Below are 22,053 nucleotides of genomic sequence, written 5' to 3'. Positions count from 1 at the left end.
GGGTCTCGCCGGGCCTGCGTGGGGAGGGGGGACCGCCCGGGGCCGGAGCCTCTGCCCGGAGCCGTCAGGCGCCCCCAGCCGCCGGGAGAGCCCAGGAGGCCCGCGTTACGCGCGGGTGGTGACCACCGCAGCCACGCGGACTCCGGGCCGCGGGGGCGTGTCGGGGGCGTGGCCTGAGGCGTCCCGCGGGCCGGGGGCGGGGCCGGGGGCGTGGCTGGGGCGTGGCCGGGGCGGGGCCGGGGGGAGGGCGCCGGGGGAGGGCGGGCCGCCCGGAGCGGGGGATTCCCCGGGGCTGGCGCCGGGGGAAGTCCCTGCGCGCGGGTACAAGAGAGCGGCGCGGCGGAGCGCTCCCCAGGCCGGCAGTCCCCAGCCATGTCGCGCGGCCTCCGGCTCCTGCTCCTGAGCTGCGGTAGGACCCCAGACGCCTGTGGGCCCCCCCACCCCGGGGCCCCCGGGGCCCCCCGTCCCCTCTCGCTGGCTCACGCCGCTCTCTCTGTCCCCCGTGCAGCCTGCAGCCTGGCGCCCGCGGCGCGGGAGGTGAAGGTGGCTTGTTCCGAGGCGGTGGACTTGCCGTGCGCCGTCCGCAGGGAGCCCCGGGGCCCCTACACCGTGTCCTGGGCCAAGGTAAGCGCGGCCACCCCCGGGGCTGCGACCCTGTGGACCCCGCCGGCCTCCGCGCCCCGCGTCTTCCCGCACCTCCCCCCCAGCTCCTGCATCTGCTCAGAGGTTGCTCCCCGGGGACCTAATCCTCGTCCTGCCCCGGAGGTGGCGGGGTTGGAGCGATCCGAAGAGCCGATGGGAAGGCGGAGACTCTTACCTGGGGGAATCCGGGAGGCCACCTGTGGCTGTGGCCCGCGGGCGGCCAGGAGGCGGCCCGGGCGGACCAGGGGATCCGGCAGGAGGCGTGTCCCCAGATTTCTGATTTCTCGTGTTTGGGGACTGTGATGCCTGGAGTTCGCGGGCAGGGAGGCAAGGGCGAGGCGCGTGGAGAGGAAGGCCTGAGACGCAGGCTGCCGTGGTCGAGGCTTGCTGCCCGGGGGGTAGTTGTGTGTCGGCCACCCCCACCCCTTTGTGGGCTACCCTGGCCCCTCGCTGGTCGCTGCCGCTGGGCGCCCCCCCCACCCCCGAGGCCCCGCCAGGGGGGCGCCTGGGACCGCGCGCGAGCAGAGCAGCGCTCACTGCAGCAGCAGCCAGCGTCGCTGGAAAGAGAAGGGAGTTGCTCTGGGGCGTTTTTTTTTACGGATTCTGCTCAACTGGAACATTTTCAGATGCTGAGACTGCGGTTCTGGCGCCTTTGCAAAGCCAAGCAGCCCCTGCTCTGTCGCTCACCTCCATGCTTGAGGTTAGGGCCCCCAGGGCACCTCTAGCTTCAGCCCAGTGCATGTGACAGCCTAGCCTTCCTCCACAGCTCTGATTGAAACTCCTGGCCTTAGAGGACATCTCTGCGTTTGCTGCTTTCCACAGAGTGCAGGGCTCTTCATCTACCCTCCAAAAAAAAAAAAAAAAAAAAAAAAAAAAAGATGCTATCAAAACCTGCATCTGGCCAGTTAGCCAGGCAGCATAGGACAGTTATCTCTTGGGTGTGTGTGCGTGCGCGTGTGTGTGCATGCATGCGCGTGCAGGCATGTGTGTGACTCCTCTCCTGGCCAGATTTCAGTTTCCCGGATGGTGCTGCACACTGCTTTTGTGTATTCTGCACAACACGAGCGTTTGCCCTGCTAATTGGGAAGGTGCTCAGTGAATTCAGGCTGGCACTCGGTGGGTTACGTACACTGGCCATGTTGGTGCTGCCTTGGAGCTGGGTTCTGTGTATGAAAGTAGGTTTGTGATCATTTCCACTTTATTTAGTATGGGATCAGAGAAGGGAACAATTCAGAAATCGTTCTTGTAGTAAAAACAAGGGCGCATAAAAAAAAGTATTGTAAAAACATGATTTGAAAAAAAAAACATAATTTGAGTGCTCTCTCTGTGCCGACCTCTGAGATGAATATTTTTCCTAATTAATTTTTTAAAAAGATTTTATTTATTTGAGAGACAGAGATAGCGACCCAGGTAGCACAAGTGGGGAGAAGAGGGAGAAGCAGGCTCCTGGCTGAGCAGCGAGCCTGATGTGGGGCTAGATCCCGGGACTCTTGGATCATGACCCAAGCTGAAGGCAGACGCTTAGCCGACTGAGCCACCTAGGCACCCCCGAGGTAAGTATTTACTATTCCAATGGACTTAAGAAAGAAGTCCTGCTACTACTGTTCCCATTTTACACATGAGGACACTGAACCTCAGGGAATGAAGCAGTCCCACTCACTGTTCCGTAGCTGGCTACGGAATGATGGAGATGGGATTTGAATCAAGTAGCCTGAGTTTTTAGAGGCCTGTCTTGATGTCTCTGTTTTCTACCTCAGTTACTTAAAGAAAACAAAAGTGTCCTTGATCTAGCTGGGCAGGGACTTAGTTATCTTAAAGAAGAGGGGGTGGGGAAACATGAAACCACAATCTCTTCCTGAGAGGAATTTAAAAAAGAAAAATAATATTAATATCCCCAGGGGAGTAATTAAAAAGTACTCATGAAACAAGTAGATGGAATTTCAGACTGTAAAGTTCAGACAGTTGTCAAGGTAAATCTTCTTGCACAAGGTCATTTGGAATGATGCAGTAAACCATAGCAATTAACCTTTGGCTTCTCCTTGGATGTCAGCTGATGATGTAACTCTATAATGTATGGGCTTGGTTATTGAACACAGTTCTTCCATGATTTACCCTGAAGGTCTCTCAAAACTCTGTTAAAAAAAAAAAAGATTAGCAGTCTCTTGGCATTTTCTTTATTTCTGTTGGATCATGGAATAGGATCATTGCAAAATCATACCATAGTTATTATTTTTTTTTTAAAGAGGTAAACAGTGATCGAGTTGTGGTGGACAGGGAAGCTGTGCTATGCCAATAAACTATTCAGATACCTTGAAAGCAAAATGCATTGTTCCTTCAAGTACTTTTTAACAGGTCTCAGCATGTTCTGTAGATGTGGTTCTTTTCCAGCCCAGTAATTATACCTTTGTGTTGATTTTGTTTGTACAACCATAGTGGACAGAGTATTCTGGGAATAAGGTCAGTGGTGAAATACTGAAATACTTGGTTTTACAGAAGATTAAGCATCTTGTCTTTTTTCCCCACATACCTTTCTTGTAAAATGTTTTAGTGAACTGGAGAGGTGGCTCTAAAAGGAGGACTTTAAGCCTGATGAGCACAGCTAGCTTCGCTCATGTCACCTCCCTTGTCATCACTAGTGTGGTTTGTCAGGCCTCTTTGCACAACTGTGGGCTGTGGGCAGAAGCAGAGCAGAGAGTCCCTTGGAGTGGGGTTTTTGGTTGTTGTTTTGTTTTGTTTTGTTTTGAACCATCCACCAGATTGATTCACATTCTCACAGGGCTTCTACATATCACAATTATGGTTATAATGACTCACAATTTAAAATTCCATGTACCACTCGGTTCTCCCGCACCATAGCGCATCCTGCCACTGTCCAATTGGCAGTGATTACTTGTGATTACCAAAGGACCCATGTAAACCATGTGTTTCTTATCATGTCCCTTTTACAGAAAGACCCAAAGCAGAGGGCATCCAATTAGTGTTTGTAACATTAGGGTGAGTGGGGGAAGAAACAGTGTCCATTTTATCCTCTGTTTCAAGGGTACAGTGAGAGGGGGTTGGGGGAGGCTTAATACAGACATACACAAGGGGACATGGGGGAGCCAAGAGTGGGTGGAGATAGCCCAATGCCTCTTAACCTGACTTACTTCCCGTGGACCAATGTCCTTCTAACTGAGATCCATCATTGGGTCCTCCTCTTATCCTCTCCTTATGTACCTGTTAAGGCAGAGTGGATGATTGAGAAGAAATAGAAATGTGCATACACATAGCCATCTGGATTGTAGCTAAATTTAGCCTTTGAAGTTGTGAGTTGACTGTGGTTGTTTAGGGTATTTTGAGAAAATATGCAAGCCGACTTTGGTCCAGCACTCTCTCTCATTGGCTGCAAGCGATGCAGGGAGTCTTTTATGTCTGCCGGGAGTAAGAACATCCATGGAAGGGCTACTCCTGTGCTCCATGCTGAGCCTAAGCGGAGGCATGCTCTCTTTAATGAGGCTGCGCTAGGTTTGGAGGGAGAGGATGATACTGGATGGAGGGTTTGAGCATGCTGATGTTGGCTATTAATAATAACAACTGGTTATTTATCAGGGAGACGTAGTACCATCTTGTATCACACGAGGAGCCCGGATAACCTATGTCGATGCATAACGAAAGAGGATATTTAATGTCAACCTAGGATGACATTGCGGGGGTGAGGACAGAGATGCGTCACAAGACAAATGCCCTTTTGAGATTATTTCCAACGGAAGGAAGAAAGAGGAAGTCACGCTGGTTTCAGAGGTCAGTCTTGATTTTGTAATAGTGAGAAGAGCCCCAGCTGCGGCAGATCATGGACCGTCCCCCTGGCCCTCGATGCTGGCCGAGAGCAGGTTCATGGTTTGCATGAAGCTGCTTCAAAAGTTCCAGGATAGTCAACCATGCAGAGCTTGGTTGTCCTGGATTTGTTGTGAAACCGTCCCATGTATGTTGCCAATCTCCTCTTCTGTGTAGTTGTATTTCCTGTCTCCATCATCTTGTGTGATAAAGCACCACAAAGCAAGGAAGCATTGAGAGAAGCAGATCCCGTAATAGGGCCTGAGGGTGATGAATGGTCTGGGCAGATGTAATCTGTACAGACATAAAGGCTGATGGACTCACGAAGGAGCCAGTGTGTGCCACTCACTAGACTTCCTTGATTCTAGAGTTTTGTCTGTTATAAGATAGAATTTAAGAGCACGTTTTTAGGAGAAAAAGGAAACAAACACACTAAACATAGAAGCACTGAAACATTGAAGCATGAAAACGATGTATGTAGTTAGCATTAAAGAAAAGTCATCCTGTGTGCATTGGCACCTATATTACGTGTCCTGGTTGAATCACTTTTATGGGCTGTACCTTAGGTCAAACCACGAAAGACATAAAGTTGGTTTTCAGAGGTCTCTTATATTTACACTTCATTAGTCAATATTTCTAAGTCCCAAGTGTGTTCCAAGCCCTGGGCCTTGTGCTGGCCATCTTAAAATCAACAGGGAACTTTTGCCAGAGAACCATCTAGAGCAAAGGCAAGGAAAAGGAATCCACAGCAAGCATTTTGGGGAACCAGTGGGGGGACTGGTGATCTGGAAGGAGAATTACACAGGAGAGGGCTGGGGGATGTTACAAAGAAGGCTGGGATAGATGGTGAGGACCCTTGAATGCCCAACTATGATGGCTTGAACTCCTTTTGGTAGCAAGGAGTCATTGAAAGTTTTTAAGCAAAGAGGATGTAATGACACAAATCTATAAAGAAAAGCGTATTTCTTGTGGTGAAAGACACACTCTGATTCATCCTGGAAGATGAGTCCCAGAGGGAGGCCTTGTTCCCTCACTACAGCAAAATCCAATCAGGTCAACTCAGCCAAGACTTCAGCACATTGCTGAAATTTACCTTCCTTTCTTTCCTGGCCACCCATTGTGTCCTCATGGTTCTACAGAGGAGTGGGCAACACAGCATGTGGCTGCCTTGGAGGGCTTCTAGAAGTCTCAGTCAGCTGTGAATGAGCCATCACTGAGATTTTGGGACAGTGACAAATCAGAGCAAAGTTACTACAGTCTTTCAGTGTGCAAGAGAGTGAGGAAGAAGAAGGCAGCTGGGGGTTAAACAGAAATCGAACACTTATTTTCCATGAATAAAAGGGGGAACCTAGGTCATGTGAGAAACAGCATTATCTTAGTTCTATATTTGGTTATGTCACTACACAGAGAAGAGGAAGTTAGGAGAAGGTCTCAGTGATGTAAGGGAAGGTCTAGTGTAAAGCAGGGTTAAAAGAGATTCATTACCTAAAAAAGGGTGTCTTCATCTGAAATCATTTGCATAAGCTTTTCCTGGCCACTCCAGTGATAACCCCAAATTTTCTACCAAAAGCTGTAGTCAAACCAGAGGTAGACCCAAGTACTTCCCCAAGATTTAAAAAACACCCATAGACCTACTTGGATTTTTGTTTTTGCACTGGGGTCTATTTGGTTAAAATTCCCGTGTGGGACATGTAATATTGGTACAGTCTTGGGAGCCCAAGGCTTATTTATATCACCTGGTGTTTTTGTCGAGACCAACTAGTCTACTGCATATTCTTGTCCCAAATCTTTGAGATGACAGATCCCAGAAGAGTGAGTAGTTGTTTAAGATTATAAATCCAGGTGGGGAAAACCTACAGGAGAAAGGATGCCAGTTGCCATAAACAATTCATAATCACCTTAGACCAGACACTCTGGTTTCTCAATCAGATTAGGCCTGTATGTCTCACTTCCCTGAGGAGAGGGGAACATGTGAGCCCAAGGGACAAGAAGGACTGGTCTACATGTGGAGATAGCTCCCTCTGTAACACATTTATTTATGGGGCAGTTCAAAGTGTCCCTGTGAGTAGCACCCTTTCAGTTGCGAAGCATTGTAATCCAGGCAAAACTCACTTAAAGTAAAGGGCATATATTAGTTCATATAGTCGAAATGGAAAAAACTTCAAAATTGTAATTCACACTTCAGTTATCTCTGGTGTTGTGGGTAAAATTGTTTCCCACAGAAAGATTATCCCTGGTATCTGCAAATGTGACCTTATATGGAAATAAGGTCTTTGCAGATGTCATCAATTTAAAGTGAGCTCATACTTGATTAGGGTGGGCCCTAATCCAGTGACTGGTGTCCTTATAAGAAGAGAAAACAGAGATACAGACATTGCACACAGAGAGAACACCCTAAGGTGGAGGTAGTGACTGGATTGATGTGTCTACAAGCCAAGGAATGCCAAGGAAGGCTGGCAATGCCAGAAGCTTTGGGAATGAGGCGTGAAACAGATTTTTCCCTAGAAGCCTTCAGAGAGAGCATGGCCCTGTCAGCACCTCTCTTGTGGACTTTTGGCCTCCAGAACTATGAGAAAATACTTTTCTTTATTTTTTACATTTTATTCAAAAAATTTTAATTCCAGTGTAGCTATCCTACAGTGTTATATTAGTTTCCAGTGTGCCATATAACAATTCAGCAATTCTATACATTACTCAGTCCTCATCATGGTGAGTTATCCTTCATCCCCATCACCTATTTCCCCCATCCCCCCAACAACCTTTCCTCCGGTGACCTTCAGTTTCTTCCCTATAGTTAAGAGTCTTTTTGTTTGTCTCTTTTCTTTTTTTGTTTCTTTTTTCTTTGTTCATTCATTTAGTTTCTTAAATTCCACATATGAGTGAAATCATATGGTGTTTGTCTTTCTCTGATTGATTTATTGCACTTTATATTATGCCCTTTAGATATGTGTTGTTGCAAATGGCAAGATCTCATTCTTTTTTATGGCTGTGTGTATGTATACACACACACCCTACATCTTCTTTATTCATTCATCTATCAATGGACACTTGGGGGGCTTCCATATTTTGGCTATTGTAAATAATGCTGTGGTAAGTGTAGTGATGCATACATCTTTTCAAATTAGCCTTTTCATCTTCTTTGGGTAGATACCCAGTAGTGGAAGTAGGGTAGTTCTTTTTTTTTTTTTTTTTTTTTTTTTTTGGAAGTAGGGTAGTTCTATTTTTAATTTTTTGTGGCACCTCCATACTGTTTTCCACAGTGGCTGCACCAGTTTGGATTCTCACCAAAAGTCCATGAGGGTTCTGAGAACATACATTTCTGTTAATTTAAGTCGCTCAGTTCGTGGTGCTTTGTTATGGCAACATAGGAACAAATACAGCTGGATTTAGAGGTTCATGGATATCCCCAGGACTTGGTGTCTTTCTGTCCCTCAAGTCTTCTTTCTTCATATTAGTTTTATCATCAGCCTCCATCCACATGGCACTGAGGTAATAGCTGATAGCTGCAGTCTTGTTTACCCTCTTGGGATTATATGCAAAGGAAAAGATAGTGTCTCTCTTCTAATATCTCAACAAATGTCTGATTATATTTAAGTGGCTTTGATTGGGTCGTGTGGCTATCAGAGCCAATCTCTCTGGTCACAGATGTCAGGCCTGAGCTAAATGTGCCTCTCTAGAACCAGGTGTAGTGCCCTCTGAAGGACGTGACTCAGAGTCATAGGAGTGCCCCTTCCAGGTCCAGCCGGACCTACAAGATGGCAAATGGAAGAAGGATGGTTTGCATGAACAATGAATGGGCAAATCCCAGTTCCAAAGAGTTTTGCCACATTTATTATCATGATGCTTTAGAAAATCCAGAATGTTGTGGATATTTTGGACACATTGTGGGTAGAAAAATAATTTTTCTTTAGAGCAGAGGTTGGAACTTCTAGAACAACGTTGCCAAGGAGGAGACGGGAAGTATCAGCAGGAAAGAATGACCAAGAACATGGATAGAATGGAAAGCTATGAGACATAAGAACAAATTCTATGACCAGCCTTACCAATTGTAAAGCACTTTCATGTATTTTCCCTTTTGATACTTAAAATAGCTTCATGTGGCAAGTAAGAGAGTCACAGTTGGGGAAATGAGACTCAGAGATGAGGTACTTTACTGAAGAAGACCCAGCTAACTGACCACGAATCTGGACTTTGGGCCTTCGATTCCAAAGCCAATGCCCTTGTAACTCCCTTGTTTTCTCTAAAATTCACTCATTCACTCAGCAAATGCTCTTTGAATAATTCCAATGTGCTGGGAACTATTTAGAATGTGGGCTGGGAAAGTGAGAGAGAAGAGTAACATGTTTAGGGCTCCGTGTGTGATGAACAGACACTATGCCATACCATCCGCGCCCATCATCATGGATGTCTTCACACCACCCTGATGAGATACAATTACCCCTGTGTCCACTGAGCAGATGGGAGCCCAAGAGCTGTTTGGTCAGTTGGCCAAGAGCAGAACTAGCAGGACTGGAGTTTGCTTCCAGGTCTGTTTGACTCCAAAACCTGTGCTCTTAATTACGTTGCCTCTGCCATACTCATAACTCTCTCAGCAGCCATAAATTCAGCTCTGTCTATTAGACCCAGTAAATTTCAAAGTGGAAAATCATTTTTCCAATAAAACTACACTTAGAAAAAAACGATGTTAATGCGCATACATTCTACCCTCATTATGACATCAACCTCCGAGCCAAACTATTTTGCACGTTATAAAGAGCTGTTTTTATGATGAATGGGGATTATATTGGCACTTTAATTGAGTTAGAAACCAAAGTACATGAAAGTTAGTGCATGAGAAATGCAATAAAGAAAAAGCTGTTCAGTGTGATTGGAATATAGCAGATTACTCTCATACCATGTTTAAATGCATAACGTCCATACCTTTAAATACATTTAATCAAATTGTTGAGTTAAATATTTATATGTATATATAAGCACACACATTTTGCCCATCAGAAAAAAAATCTCTTCCTTTTCTTCTAGTTTTCTATCACATTCTTAACAGATCTCATGTCTGGTAAATTTGAATTCCAGGTTTGTGATCTAAATCCTTTCTTTGCTGTAGGTATGGAACAATTACTCTCTTCTATTTAAACATGGTAATCTAGAAGGTGAGCATATATTTGGATAAAATTATTTAAACTTAAAAAAATAACTTTCCACCATAATAGGATTTTTGACTGAAATATCAGTTCAATTTCAAACATATTAATTCTTCATTTGATTTCTTTTATTCGAGTTCAAATTTGTCCCTCATTTAAAAAACTCCACTTAATTCACATGCCCTTAAAATTAATTCTTGTATTTGCTTGCTTTAACGTTGAGCAAATTAAAGAGTTTATTTAATTTGGGGCTTGTGGTTTCCTTAAGGTCAAATTTCCATTTTAGGGAGAGAATATGCTGCTTAAATTATTTAGTCTTATAGAGGGCTTTGAGACAAATCAAATATCCTTCGGCTTTCTGAAAATGAGATGTCCTGTATTTTACCCTTCTCTAATCCAATCAAAAATATAGAATTGTCAGCGTAAGAGTTAAGGCATGGAGAGTGGATTTTTAAAACATAATTGGGATGAGTGTTTTGAGGAATTAATTTGCCCAAATCGTGTTGTGGTTTAGCGCACTACAATATTAGCTTTGTAAAGTACGCATTAAATAGTCCCCATCAATTATGCTTGGCTGTGAATGAATCTGAGGGTTCCTTTTGTTATAAATTACTATTTCCTAAAATGCTTTTGCACAGAGGCAATGAAACACTTTCAGATTTGGAATGTTTAAGAGCTGTTCTTTGCCAGTGGTTGATTTTGAGCCAGCTCAAATGTTTATAAGAACTCATAAAACAAAGCAAAGTTGAGGATGGCCCCATGTGCTGGTTGCTTCATTGGCCTCTTTCTGAAAGTCTCCTCCGGTTCTTGAATGGTGCAGCTCTTGCCACAGCAGACTCACCTGGTAGCTGCTTGGCCACAGAACTGAAGTTAATGATCTGAACTTTTGCATAAAAAGTCCCTCAGTACTGGTGGTACCTGCTTGCATTTTGAGCGTGCAACACGAACATAAAATCTGCGACTATTTTTGCAGCTGTAGGCAAGTCCCAGAATCCCCAGATGGAGTCACATGAGAAGGTTTATCTCGAAATGGCATAAAGAAGGGATGGAATAGGCATCGTGTGTACCTACAGCTTGAAGCTGGAGGGAGCATTCTGAAATATTTCCAGGTGCATTGTATGAATTCACAGAAGGTTCCTTCTGCTGTAGTTAGTCATCAGGCAAAGACCGCTGCTCATGACTTTAACAAGAGTTCCCAAGTTCAACCACTAAGTTTTCTGGGTCTTTCAGGAAAAGCCAGGAAGAGGTTGCAAGATGGCCTCAATGAGAGTTGAGATATTTTGCGATGACCCCACGGATGGGTGTGATGGATCAATCAAAATTCTGTAGGTTGCTTTGGCACTCCTTGTTCTGCCTTTCTGTCTGCCCTCTGTCTTTCTCGTGATCTCACTCTGCCTTTGTTTTGCTGGTTGAAAATAACTAGAGGCCACTGGAGGTTTAGCCACAGGCCCATGGAAATCTGACCATCAAATAAGCGACTGTTCACTGTTGTTACTGCTGATTTTTAAAGGGAATTCTTTTCTGCAAATAGGTGGAAGGCCACCGCCAGCCAGTGTTGATCATCTGCACACACTCGCTTCAGCTGGCATGATAATAGGGCCACTTTTTGTAAATAAATGTAATAGTTTATGTTTCTGCCCCCTCCAGAGGGGTCTGCAGTGTTGATCTTGACTTTCAGATGGATCTTTCTGAGTTGAGAGAAGGATCACTGGATGGGACCAGGGGGCCCCAAGGAGAAACCCGGAGATCAATAATCTCAAAATGTTTGCTGCAACCAAGTTTCCGTCCTTCCAGATGCAAGGTTTTTAGCAAAGCAGAGTCCGCTGAAATCTATTAGAAATAAACCTGAGTTGATGTATTTGGAGGTAAATTCAGAAAAGAAAAGCAGGATGAGACATCAGTGGAGACTGCAGAGACTGGGCTGAGTTCGTTCAAACTGGTCTCGTGAAGGTGTGAGGGCAGATCTCGGGACCCATGGGCCCTGGAGGGTCCTGGGCACCTGCCCCTCAGTAGCGCTGGTAGGAGGGAGCCCCTCTGCCACGTGTGGAGGAGGGGACAGCATGAGCACACGATGAGGCTGCAGTTTTTGGTTCAGTTAGGCTTGGAAAGGGAAAACCTGGGTTAAATTGGATGTTTAACCACACACATGCACTACACATGCCACACACACCAGATTCAGTTGGATGGCTTTAGCCCCTCCTAACTTTCCTTGGGCACTCCTTATTTTTTGCTTTATTTTTGAACATCTAAAGGCTCCAGTCTGTAGATCCTTGATTATTTAGGAAGGGACCTTTCAACACAAGAAGAACCGTCAAGAAATGGGATTTACTTTCATAGACTCTGCCTGAGAGAAGCCATTAGTCTCAGCCCCGTGTGCTGGCGGTGAGTGGAGCAGGGTTCCTTGCGGGAGCGGTAAATCTGCCACCAGATGTCTCTGTAGCCCGCTCCGCAGAATGCTAACAAGCATAACAAGCACCGAAGGCGAAGGCCGTGCAAGCTGGAGCCCTGGCTTTCTCTTGACCTGGAGGTGCATTCCCTCACTTAGTAAATTAAGCAGAAGCCACTAAGTGTGTGTAGTACATGGTGTGTGTTGTGTGTGGAGTATACATGTGTGGGTTGCATATGTGTAGTGTGTGGGGTGTGTGTACAGTGTGTGTGAAGTGCATGTGTGCTGTGTGTAGCATGTGTACAGCATGCGTGTCGTATGTTTGTAGTGTGTGCTGTGTGTGTAGTGTGTGTGTAGTGTGTGTGGTGCGTGTAGTGCATGAATAGTGTGTGTGGTGTTTGTAGAGTGCATGTGTGTTGTGTGTGTTGTGTGTGTACGTGTACAGCATGTGTGTAATATTTTTGTGGCATGTGGTGTGTGTAATGTATAGTGTGAGTAATGTGTGTGCAGCACGTGTGTAGTGTGTGCTGTGTGTGTACCGAGTGTGTGCGTGTTCTTCCCTGAGCTGCCCCTGCCTCATGGTTACTGCTTCTCCGCACCGATGGCCCTTGGAGAGCGGGAGAGGAGTTGCCGCCTCCCAGCCCAGAGTAGCTGCGGGGAAGGGCAGGTGAAGGCAGGGCAGTGAGACCTGCTAGTCGCTGTGTCTTTCCCTGGGGTGGCTCCTTGGTGCTGTCCCTGTGGTAGGGACAGGTAAGGAATGCCACTGAGTCTTATGCTCCCTGCTGGTCCCTGGCATCCAGCCAAGGGCAAGAGCTGCTCCTGAGCTCTGAGAACAACGACTTGCCTTCCCCATTTGTGTAAATCAGTTTTAGAAGCTTGAAAACATTTCAGTGGAGGACCAGCGGGCAAGCTACTTAGGCAAACTGAAAGTCTATCTGGGGGAATGTGGTGGTAGCCTAATCTCTGAAGTACTAGATGATGAAAAGACCCCACCGATTTGACCGAAACGATAGTTCAGGGAGAGAGACCCAGCCAGGTTAGGTTGGCTGAATTTGGCATCTCCCACAGTCAGGCTGGTCTGTCCTGGCTACGAAAATTTAAGCGGTCAGTGTCCTTCCATGTACATCTTGGTATGACCAGCACATGATCTGACATGTAAAGTGTCCACATGGCACTGCTGCCAGCTGCCTTCCCGCCCTGGCAGAGAGGCAGGGTGGTACGACCTGTGACATCATGCGCGACCCCACAGATAACCCAGGTTTGGAAGAACAAGATGTCCACTTAGAGGGGGTGTTTCTGATTCATCTCTGTGCTTTTCACTGGGGTTTTTGGGCAGTGGTTTTTAGTTTAGGAGCATTTCCAGACAAAGCGCTGAGATACAATACTAGGAATCAATCAGTGGGTGAGTTGATATCTGAAGAACACAAGAGAACATTTAATACAGAACAATCAGCAACAAAATGGGACTCAAAGTGATTCACGTACTTCATCTCATAACCCTTGTCAGCACGTCGTTATTGTCAGCAGCAGCACTCTGCTTTGTCGGGGCTGGAAGCTGGGGTACACAGGATCATGAAATTCGAGCCTGATCTGATTCCAGAAAACAGAGCCGTAAAGAATTTTCATAGATTTTTCTCCTCCTCCCCTGAAGGTCATATGTACATAATATTTTGTTTAAAAAAAAAAAACTAGCTGAGGATGGATGTTATGAAACCCAGAGGTGGAACCCTGGTGGTGGTGGCGGGGTCGGGGAGCAGTGTTTGCAGGCTCCGTCACAGCCTGATGCAGTGGGATTCTCTTTCGACAGCTCACAGAGGGCGGCGAGGAGAAGATTGAGGAGCTCCGGGATGGTCTGTACTCTCAGAAGGAAGGCTCCTTAGCGGCCCCCGAGGAAAGGCTGCACTTGAAGATCCGAAACACTACCGCCTCTGACTCAGGGACATACAGGTGCACCGTGGAGGAGCTGGACGGGCAGAGAAACCAGAGCGGCACTGTGACCTTGAAGGTGACAGGTGAGGTGACCTCTGTACCTGGTCCCTCCTGGCAGCAGGGGTGTGCACTTGCAGTCGGGTCCTCGAACTCATCCTCTCGGGTCCTCGAACTCATCCTCTCGACTGGAGTCTGACCCAGAGCTTCAGATCTTGTCTGTGGCTGAAAGCTGAATTCTCCTACGAGAGTGTCAGAACTTTTTCCCTCCCTCTCTTCCTTCCTTCCTTCCTTCCTTCCTTCCTTCCTTCCTTCCTTCCTAATAAGGACAGATCTACCCTAGTAGGACAGATGCCAAATGTAGCCAAACCACTAATCTGGGTGTTGTTTATTCATACAAGAGCCCTTTGAAGCAAATAGGAAGTATCTCAGACTAATTTTTGGAGGACAGAGAAACTGTGTAGTCCAGAACACATCAGGTTACTGTATGATATTCCGCTCGTTTGCGCCTTCTCACCTGGCCTAAGGGGGCTGTATCATGTGGCCACCTTTCTACCATGAGAATAGCATTTCCCTCCCATTTACGGTAATTACATTGCCCAATACCTCAACTCAAGAAATAGCGAGAAAATAATGTTCCAGTGATAGAATACACGCTTTTGCTCTATGCAGTAATACCAAGAAGTGAGCTCCAGGACGAGGATTATCTCTTTGGACTCCCCCCCCCCCCCATTATTTTTCTTTATGGAGCTTAAAATAGGCCTTGCCTTTGACTTTTGCCCAGTGCTTTTTCGTGGCTGAGGCTTGAAATGACAAACACGTTGTTGTCACAAGAGTGCCTGATTTTTGTACCATAATGGCTTTCTTTTAGCGGGAATCTGACTTAAGAATATTAGTTTTTCACAAGAACACGGTCGCTGTGTAGGGCTCACCATACACACACACACATACACACACGCACGCACGCGCCCTGCCCTTTTCAATCTGGGGCCCCTTCTGCTGCTTTTGTTTGTCTTCACGCCCTAGCTCCACTGGACACCACACGCTGGCTGCTGTTCTCCGCCGCGCCAGCCCCACAGGAGGCTGTCCGTGAATACTCGCACTTGCGAGAGTGATGGAGGAGAGCCACCTTGCAGGGGACAGCAGAGAGAGGAAGGCATGTGGTGCAGGGAGTGGAGCTGAGAGAAACGGAGAACAGCTGCCTTCCTCTCCTTTGTTTTCCCGAGGCCAACATTGCCTGCGAGTTCGCTGGTCAGACTCCGGAGTCACTTGGATCTGGTTCAGTTAGGAGCGATAGCACTTGAGTGTGTGACCTTGGGCCACTCTCAGTTCTCTCATCTCTCAGATGGGGGCGAACACGTCTCCCACAAGCGCTGATGGTGAAGGTTGAATGGGATGTCACACAAAAGTGCCTTGTCCCGTGCCTGGGGTACATGGAGTGTCGCATAAATGTTAGGAGCCATTAGGACAGTCGCTCTCCACCTTTCTTTTCTTGAGTCACGGACCGTGGCATGAACCCATCTCACCCCTGCTATTGAAGTTTTGAATCCAGCCTCATGGGTTGCCAGCTATATCAAGGCCCATTCAGGGCCTCAGGGAGGATCCCCTTGCCCACCCCTCCCCCCATCACCCAGTTGTCTGCATCCACCTGCTCCTGCCTGGGCCTTCCAGCAGATCCAGCACACATTGCATATCACATCTGAGTGAGGGCTGGCTATCCCTTCCACGTCTCCTCCTGGGCTGAAGGCCTGGCTCCTCCTTCCTTTGCGTCCCCAAGTGCTGCAGCCACAGGGGAGCCCCTAGCCCACCTTTGCTGCCGGCTTTGGCAGAGGAGCTTTCATGATTCTATAAAAATGTGCCGACTTCTTCCTTCAGTACTAGCTGGGCAGCTTGCCTGCCTTGTTCCTTCAGCCCCTAGTCCTCCTGAGGTGAGAACACCTAGCGTTCTGCACAGCACCGCCGAAGCTAGGTAACTCAGATTAACAAATGGTGTGTCATCTGCTGTGAGGACATCAGAGAAGCCAGGAAAGACCCAGCACTGGAAGTGAAGGCAGATGGGCAGCAGGGTCAGTCTGGCCCGGACTCGCGGCTCCACCACCTGCCCTACCCCCAGAGCCTCTCTGCACCCTCTCTGCACCCCGACCCCTTCATCTGTAGGATGGGGATCCTCAGGCCTGCCTCCTGTGATTGAGATGTTGTAGGCCCAGCCCATTGCACACAGCCAGGCACAGGTGTAGGTGCACGAGTAAGCCCCAGCCGCTCCCGTCACTACTGTCACGGCTGTTGCTGGTGCTCTTCTTTCCCAGTGGCACAGACGTGAGCTTAGGAGTGGAAGACAAGCAGAACTGAAAAAACGCCGGCGCAAAGCATTCTCAGCTTTTTATCATGGTAGGAAAGTCCTGTTAAATGGCTTCACATTTTACTCTTTTTTTTTTTTTCTTTTTTTAAGGATGCCCTAAGGAACGCAAAGAGACTTTTCAGAAATACAGAGCCGAGATTGTACTGCTGCTGGCTCTGGTCGTCTTCTACTTAACACTCATTATTTTCACTTGTGTAAGTATCTTTTTAAAAACACCTATTATTATGAAAAGAACACCCAGGGTGCCAATCTGAATATATTTGGTAGATAGTGTGAATCACTTAATGGTGGCGAGAGATGTTCTTCTCTGAACCCTGCACTTGTCGAGCACACTCCCCCCACCTGCACCGTGAAGATCATTGAGGGAAGGGCCCCACTTGTTTTCAATCTGCTTGCTCTGCACACAGCACTGCAAGGAGAAAACAAAATAAAGTGTTTGAGAAAGGCCTGGTGGGTACAATGGTAGAAAGCACAGCACCGACTTTCCACCGTCCTGGGGCAGAGGCACCCCTCTTCCCAGAGACTGGTTACCCTGCACAGCCGTGGCGGTAGATCAGTCTCTATCTCCTGTCCTTGAACTATTTCCTCCTGGTGGGTTCTCCTCTTATATTTTTGGAACTTCCACCCATTGCTTGAGAATTAACCCTGAGAAGCCAGGATAGTGGGGTATATACAGGGAGTGTCCTGCGATGGAGGTTGGCTGGCCAGGATTTAAATGTCCTTGGCATGCCCTTGAGCTATTGGTAGCAGACCCTCCAGCTCAAAGACCCTGAACCTCTTTCTGCATGGTTGCACACCTTGGTTTCCCAAAGTTGTAGGGGACCAAGGCCAGCTCTGGTCCTGACCCACTAGGAGGTGATCTGTCCTATATGTCTCAATGCCATCAGGTTGGACTGGCTACTTAGGGACCAGGACAGAGCTCATCCAAGAGCTATCTCTGGGCCAGTGCTTGTCACTCATTGGCCCCCTCCATTCACTTCCTTGTCTCTCTGGCCATGTACTTATCTCTTGGGTGCTATTTTGAACATCTGTCCATCAAAAGACCCCAGGGAGCACCTACTGTGTACAGGCACTAAGCTAGGCACTGGTAGGGGACATAAAAAGATTATAAGACATAATTCCCGCCCTCCAGGAGCTTTCAATTTGGTCATTAGAGGCATTTGCACACAAGATAATTGGAATTACTGGAGAGTAAATTTTAAAAATGAGTGACTTTAGTTTCTTGTTGGCAAATGCCTGTTTCTATGGGCACTGATTTTCTATGCAGATAACAAACAGTAGGGGCTTGAAATGGCCTCGGTCTGTAGTCAGAGCATCTTCCGGTCAGTCTGGAGCTGCCAGTGAAATAGTACGAACCCACTCGTAGAGTGAGTGAGGCTGCCAGAATGAGCTGGCCAGCCAGCATTAAGTGAATGATGCATTTTCTGTTATTCATTTCTCAACTTAACTCTTATTTTTCAGAAGTTTGCACAACAACAGAGTATTTTTCCAGATTTTTCTAAGCCTCGCATGGAACGAGCTTTTCTCCCGGTCACCTCCCCACATAAGCATTTGGAGTCAGTGACTTTTCACAAGACAGAAGTGGTATGAGCAGGATTTCTGCAGGTTGTTTTTCCGAAAGGCGAAGAAGGCTCAGTGGTGTGCCTGTATGTCCCACCGGACAAGAGAAGAATGAGCCCCCACACGGAAGAAGGCATTCCTTCCTCTGAAGTCCTTCTGAAATCCCTGGCAGCAGGTCCCGGCCCACTTTTTGTGAGCAGGACTTTGGAAGCCATTACATGACCATGTAGCATGGGGCCACCTGCAGGGAGTCCCTCGTGCTGCTGCTTCACAGCTACCTTTTAGCATTTTTCTCAGCTATCTGGTCAACCTCTTGGAAATCTTTTCAGTCATATACAAGCTATGGTGAGACACAGTTGGAAAAGGGTCTTGGGAAATTCTGATGCCTGGAGCTGGCCCTGTGATAGACTCTCGAGGACTGCCGTCCTCTGCACATCTGGGAAACATCTTTTTGAATTTGCTGTGTTTTCTTGTACTAACCCAGATGGTTTATGTCTGGGAGAAATCGACAGGCCAAACTGTAAGACAGTGGGGAATATTTAGCAAATAATTTCCTGGTGTGAAGGCTCTGCTAGTACTAAGGAGTATTTCTGTACATAGAAATAACAAGTTGATGAAGTGTTCCCCAATGGGGCCTTTTCATCTGGGAAAGACACCCATAAGGAAGCAATAAAGAAGAGTGCCACATTTATTTTTAAATCCATAGATACCTGTCAAAGAAGGATTTGTCTTGTTTTCTCCTTTAGAAATCTACATCTGTAGTTGTCAGGGCTGACAGACAAGTCATCTCAGTATGGAGAGTAAGTACAATATCAGAGAAGCCAGAGAACATGACCACAGGATAGTGAGCTAGGTGATGACCTGACGGAAATGTTGGGCCGATTGTGTAATCTGGGTTCTAGCCTGTTGTCCCACTACCTGTCTGTATGATCTCAATCATGGTCTTCATGATTTCTACTTTTTCAATGGTAAACCGAAAGGTTGTTGTCTGAGTAGATTGCAATAACATGTGTGGAAATGCTTTGGAAAAGCATAAAGCACTATAAAAATTTGAAGCTCTATTGGGTCATTATCATTATTACAGTGGTGTTCTGAGCCTGAGAGAATGCCTTTCATTTTTCATGTTTTCCGTCATTCCAAACAAAGAAAGCCACAAATAAGACATTCCCATAGTCTTCTAGGAGTTCTTCTGGGGAAGTAAGGAGGCCAGGTGAGTGACACAGCAGCTAAAAGTACTCCAAGATATGGACACACAGGAACCACTGGTCCATGGGGACAAGGGAGTCCATAAAATGCTACATCGACATTTTGATAGTTGTTGGGTTTCTTTTATAAAATTTGGCCCTTTCCCAACTTGCTTTCCAAAGAGATTTGATCCCATGAGTAGTGTGTGGATGGCCCACACTGATATTAGGGAGTCAAAGGGAAGCCAAGATAATTCCATGTTCTTGCTTCTTTGTCACACCCTTCATGTCATGAGATGAGTGCATGTGAATAGGGAGTGTTCTTTTTTTATATTTAAAACTACTCATAAAATGTTGGAATAAGTGCTAAGGTATCTGTAAACTAGTTTGAGAACCAGAACCCAAGATGAAGTTCTAGAGATGTCACATTGGCTGAGCCCTTCCTCAGGGAGAGCGGTTATGGCAGGTGGACCTCTATGCAACAGCACCCCCTTGTGCCCGATGATGCCCTGAATCCATCCACCAGTTGCCTTGCCACTACGTAGCCCATGATCATCTTGACTACATGCATGACCACTGGCCTGGGGATTGAAAGAATGGGGGTTTTGACTTCAGAAGGATGTGTACAATCAGAGTCTCTGTACCTGGGATTTCTCAGGTTTCACTCAAGATTCTCAGATAGATCCATTACCCTCAAAATGATAGGAGCAGCCTAGTACAGGTGGTTATAATAGTTGTAAAAGTATAGGTGAATCCTCTTTGGAACATGGCTCTTTATAAAGATGAAGGTTCATAAAATGTAAAAGCTGTAGATTCCCTTTCAGTGGAATCAACTCCCTTCCCAAATGCTTTACCAAAAGTGCTGGCGAGACCATTGGCATGGTAATTAAGAGCTCCTTACCCAGATTTGAAGCAAAACTGACAAGTTTTGCCCCTTTGGCAGCCTAAGCTGGCAGATCTTTAGACTAAGACCTAAGCTGGCAGATCTTTAGACTAAGAATAAGAACAGTGTCTGCCTAATAAGTGCCTTGTGAAGATTAAATGAGGTAAGAGGTCTAAAAGCTGAGCCCAGCATCTGGCAAATAGTAAGCCTTAGAGTAATATTAGAACAAGAAAGAACAAAAATGGCAGCAGAGAAGGTGGCAGTGACCATGAATCTTTGACAAAGTGCTTCTGTTAAAAGGAAGGAATTGACTTGGTGTGGGAGGCATGTTGCTTTCAGAGGATAAATACACAATGAAGCCAAATGCTTCGTGGCCATTAGGGTTACAGTTCAGGAAAAAGGAGGATGGGGGGCACCCTTCATTAGCTTGCATTGACTCAGGCTAAAAACATGATGGAGATATCAGACTCCACAGTTTGCACCTACTGTTTGGTATGAGAAAAGATTATGTGTGTGTGTGTGTGTGTGTGTGTGTGTGTGTGTGTGCAAGAGAGAGCAGAGTAAGTTGGGTAGGGCAGGATTTATCAAGGACAGTGAACTGCCTTGATTGAAGAAGGTAGATGATCATATTTGTTCTTTGTCTCCACTGCCAGGGAAAGCTTGATTCTCCAGGCCCTCCTTTGTCTATGGAGTTAGATCTATAGTTCAAATAATTTCACCTTGGGATGTCCCAAGACACAAATACAGACATGAGTATCAGCTCCACATCTTTCCAAAAGACAGCCTGTGGTTTTTGTTTTCATAAAAATTCTTAGGAGGTTTCATCATAGAAAACACTGAGCTGCACTCACAGAACCCAACAGAGCCCGATTATTTGCTGGGGTTGCAGGAGAAGGGATCTAGCCACAGCCTGTGGACATAGAGTATGTGAGGCTCATGTGTTCAACCCCATAGCTCAGGGACAGTAGGAGTCTCAGAATAATGCTGTCTGGTTCTCCCGCCCTTCCTTCATTGGCAACTTTATTTGGCTGGATTAATTGGATAGTTGTTTGATACTCCATCTTTCCTACGTAAAAACATCCAAAGGCATAAAAATCCTAGTCTAGGAGCTGCTTGCTTAATTCAGCAACTGATTTTTTTTTACAACTGATTGTTTGCAGAGCCAGATTTGATCGAATTGGTTGGTAAAACACAATCAATCAGCTCTTTGGTCAGAGTCTATTATTACTATTTATTCACTTAAGACTGTGTTTGTTTTCTTTCATTTTTAAATTACATAAGAAGTTAAAGTTCTACCAACTGTAGAATTCTAACGCCTGGAGTGTCTTGTGTGGATGTGTGTGTTGAATGGGTAAAGTTAAATGTAAGTGCGTTTGCTGAGCGCTTACTCGGGACACAGTACTACTGTAGGCATTCTGTGCTCTACTCAGAAAAAGCAAGACCCCCGCCCTTCCATTCAAGAGCTTTAAGCACAGCTACTCATTAACATTTGGCTACTATGCAAAGAAGAATGGGAACACAAAGGACTGTGGGAGGGTCCAACTTAATGTAGGAACTCCTTAGAAGGCTTTAAAGAACTGATTCCATTTGAACTTGGACTTGAAAGATAAGCAAGATTTGGGGTGGTAGTGATGGGTACGGAAGGGCGGTGGGAATGGGAAAGACACAATCTCTAAGGCAAAAGGTAAAGCACACACTTGAATAGAGAATTGTATGAGGGTTTTGTAGGCAGAGAGGACCCAGAGTCCAGGCCATGTAGGGAGGAAGCAATAAAGGATGGTAGACAAGATTTTGTAGAGAATTTGTATGGCGGGGCGGTAAGGAAGGATTCTGAATTGGGCAGCTGTAAGGTTAGACCCATTTCCAAGAAAATAACCAAAGAAGCCCAAAGTGAAGGATGAAACAAAGGAGCTGGAGAAGATGGGAAGCAGGAAGACCATCTGGGAGGCTGATGGAAGCCCGAAGAAACACAGCATGAGTAGGAGAGAGAGGGAGGAATGAAAAAGAGCTAATTCTTATGCTTTGTCATTTATTTATTTATTATTATTATTATTATTATTTTTTGCTTTGTCATTTCTATCTTCAGTCCTGGGTTTGCTTACGATCCTAGCTGCTGTAAACTTAGGTCTGCTTTCTTTTTTTAAAATAACAGAACGGGA

General features: G+C 46.3%; 1 protein-coding gene across 2 annotated transcripts; it reads left to right on the top strand.

Annotated features, from left to right (window-relative positions):
* The first annotated feature begins 258 nt into the window (after positions 1–258).
* On the top strand, positions 259–18,888 carry CD83 (CD83 molecule). Of its 2 annotated transcripts, none has more exons than XM_025999337.2 (5): positions 259–409; positions 509–624; positions 13,790–13,994; positions 16,358–16,461; positions 17,729–18,888. In XM_025999337.2, exons 1-5 carry the CDS (start codon positions 373–375, stop codon positions 17,855–17,857), a joined length of 591 nt encoding a protein of 196 aa, XP_025855122.2. In that variant the 5' UTR covers positions 259–372; the 3' UTR covers positions 17,858–18,888. The 2 variants fall into 2 exon arrangements, with proteins under 2 accessions (XP_025855122.2, XP_025855123.2); XM_025999338.2 differs by having other exon boundaries at positions 271–409; positions 17,732–18,888.
* The last annotated feature ends 3,165 nt before the right edge of the window (positions 18,889–22,053 follow it).

Source organism: Vulpes vulpes, chromosome 12 (assembly GCF_048418805.1).
Source record: "Vulpes vulpes isolate BD-2025 chromosome 12, VulVul3, whole genome shotgun sequence".
Taxonomy (NCBI): Eukaryota; Metazoa; Chordata; class Mammalia; order Carnivora; family Canidae; genus Vulpes; species Vulpes vulpes.
Note: the sequence above shows the minus strand (reverse complement) of the source record. Positions and strands in the feature narration are given on the sequence as shown.

What these genes read in the sequence shown, in the direction of transcription:
- CD83 (XM_025999337.2), top strand. Translation starts at nt 373, where the DNA reads ATGTCGCGCGGCCTCCGGCTCCTGCTCCTGAGCTGCG. An exon ending in ACACCGTGTCCTGGGCCAAG is followed by an intron (nt 625 to 13,789) that starts GTAAGCGCGGCC and finishes CTCTTTCGACAG; the next exon opens with CTCACAGAGGGCGGCGAGGA. An exon ending in CACTCATTATTTTCACTTGT is followed by an intron (nt 16,462 to 17,728) that starts GTAAGTATCTTT and finishes CTTATTTTTCAG; the next exon opens with AAGTTTGCACAACAACAGAG.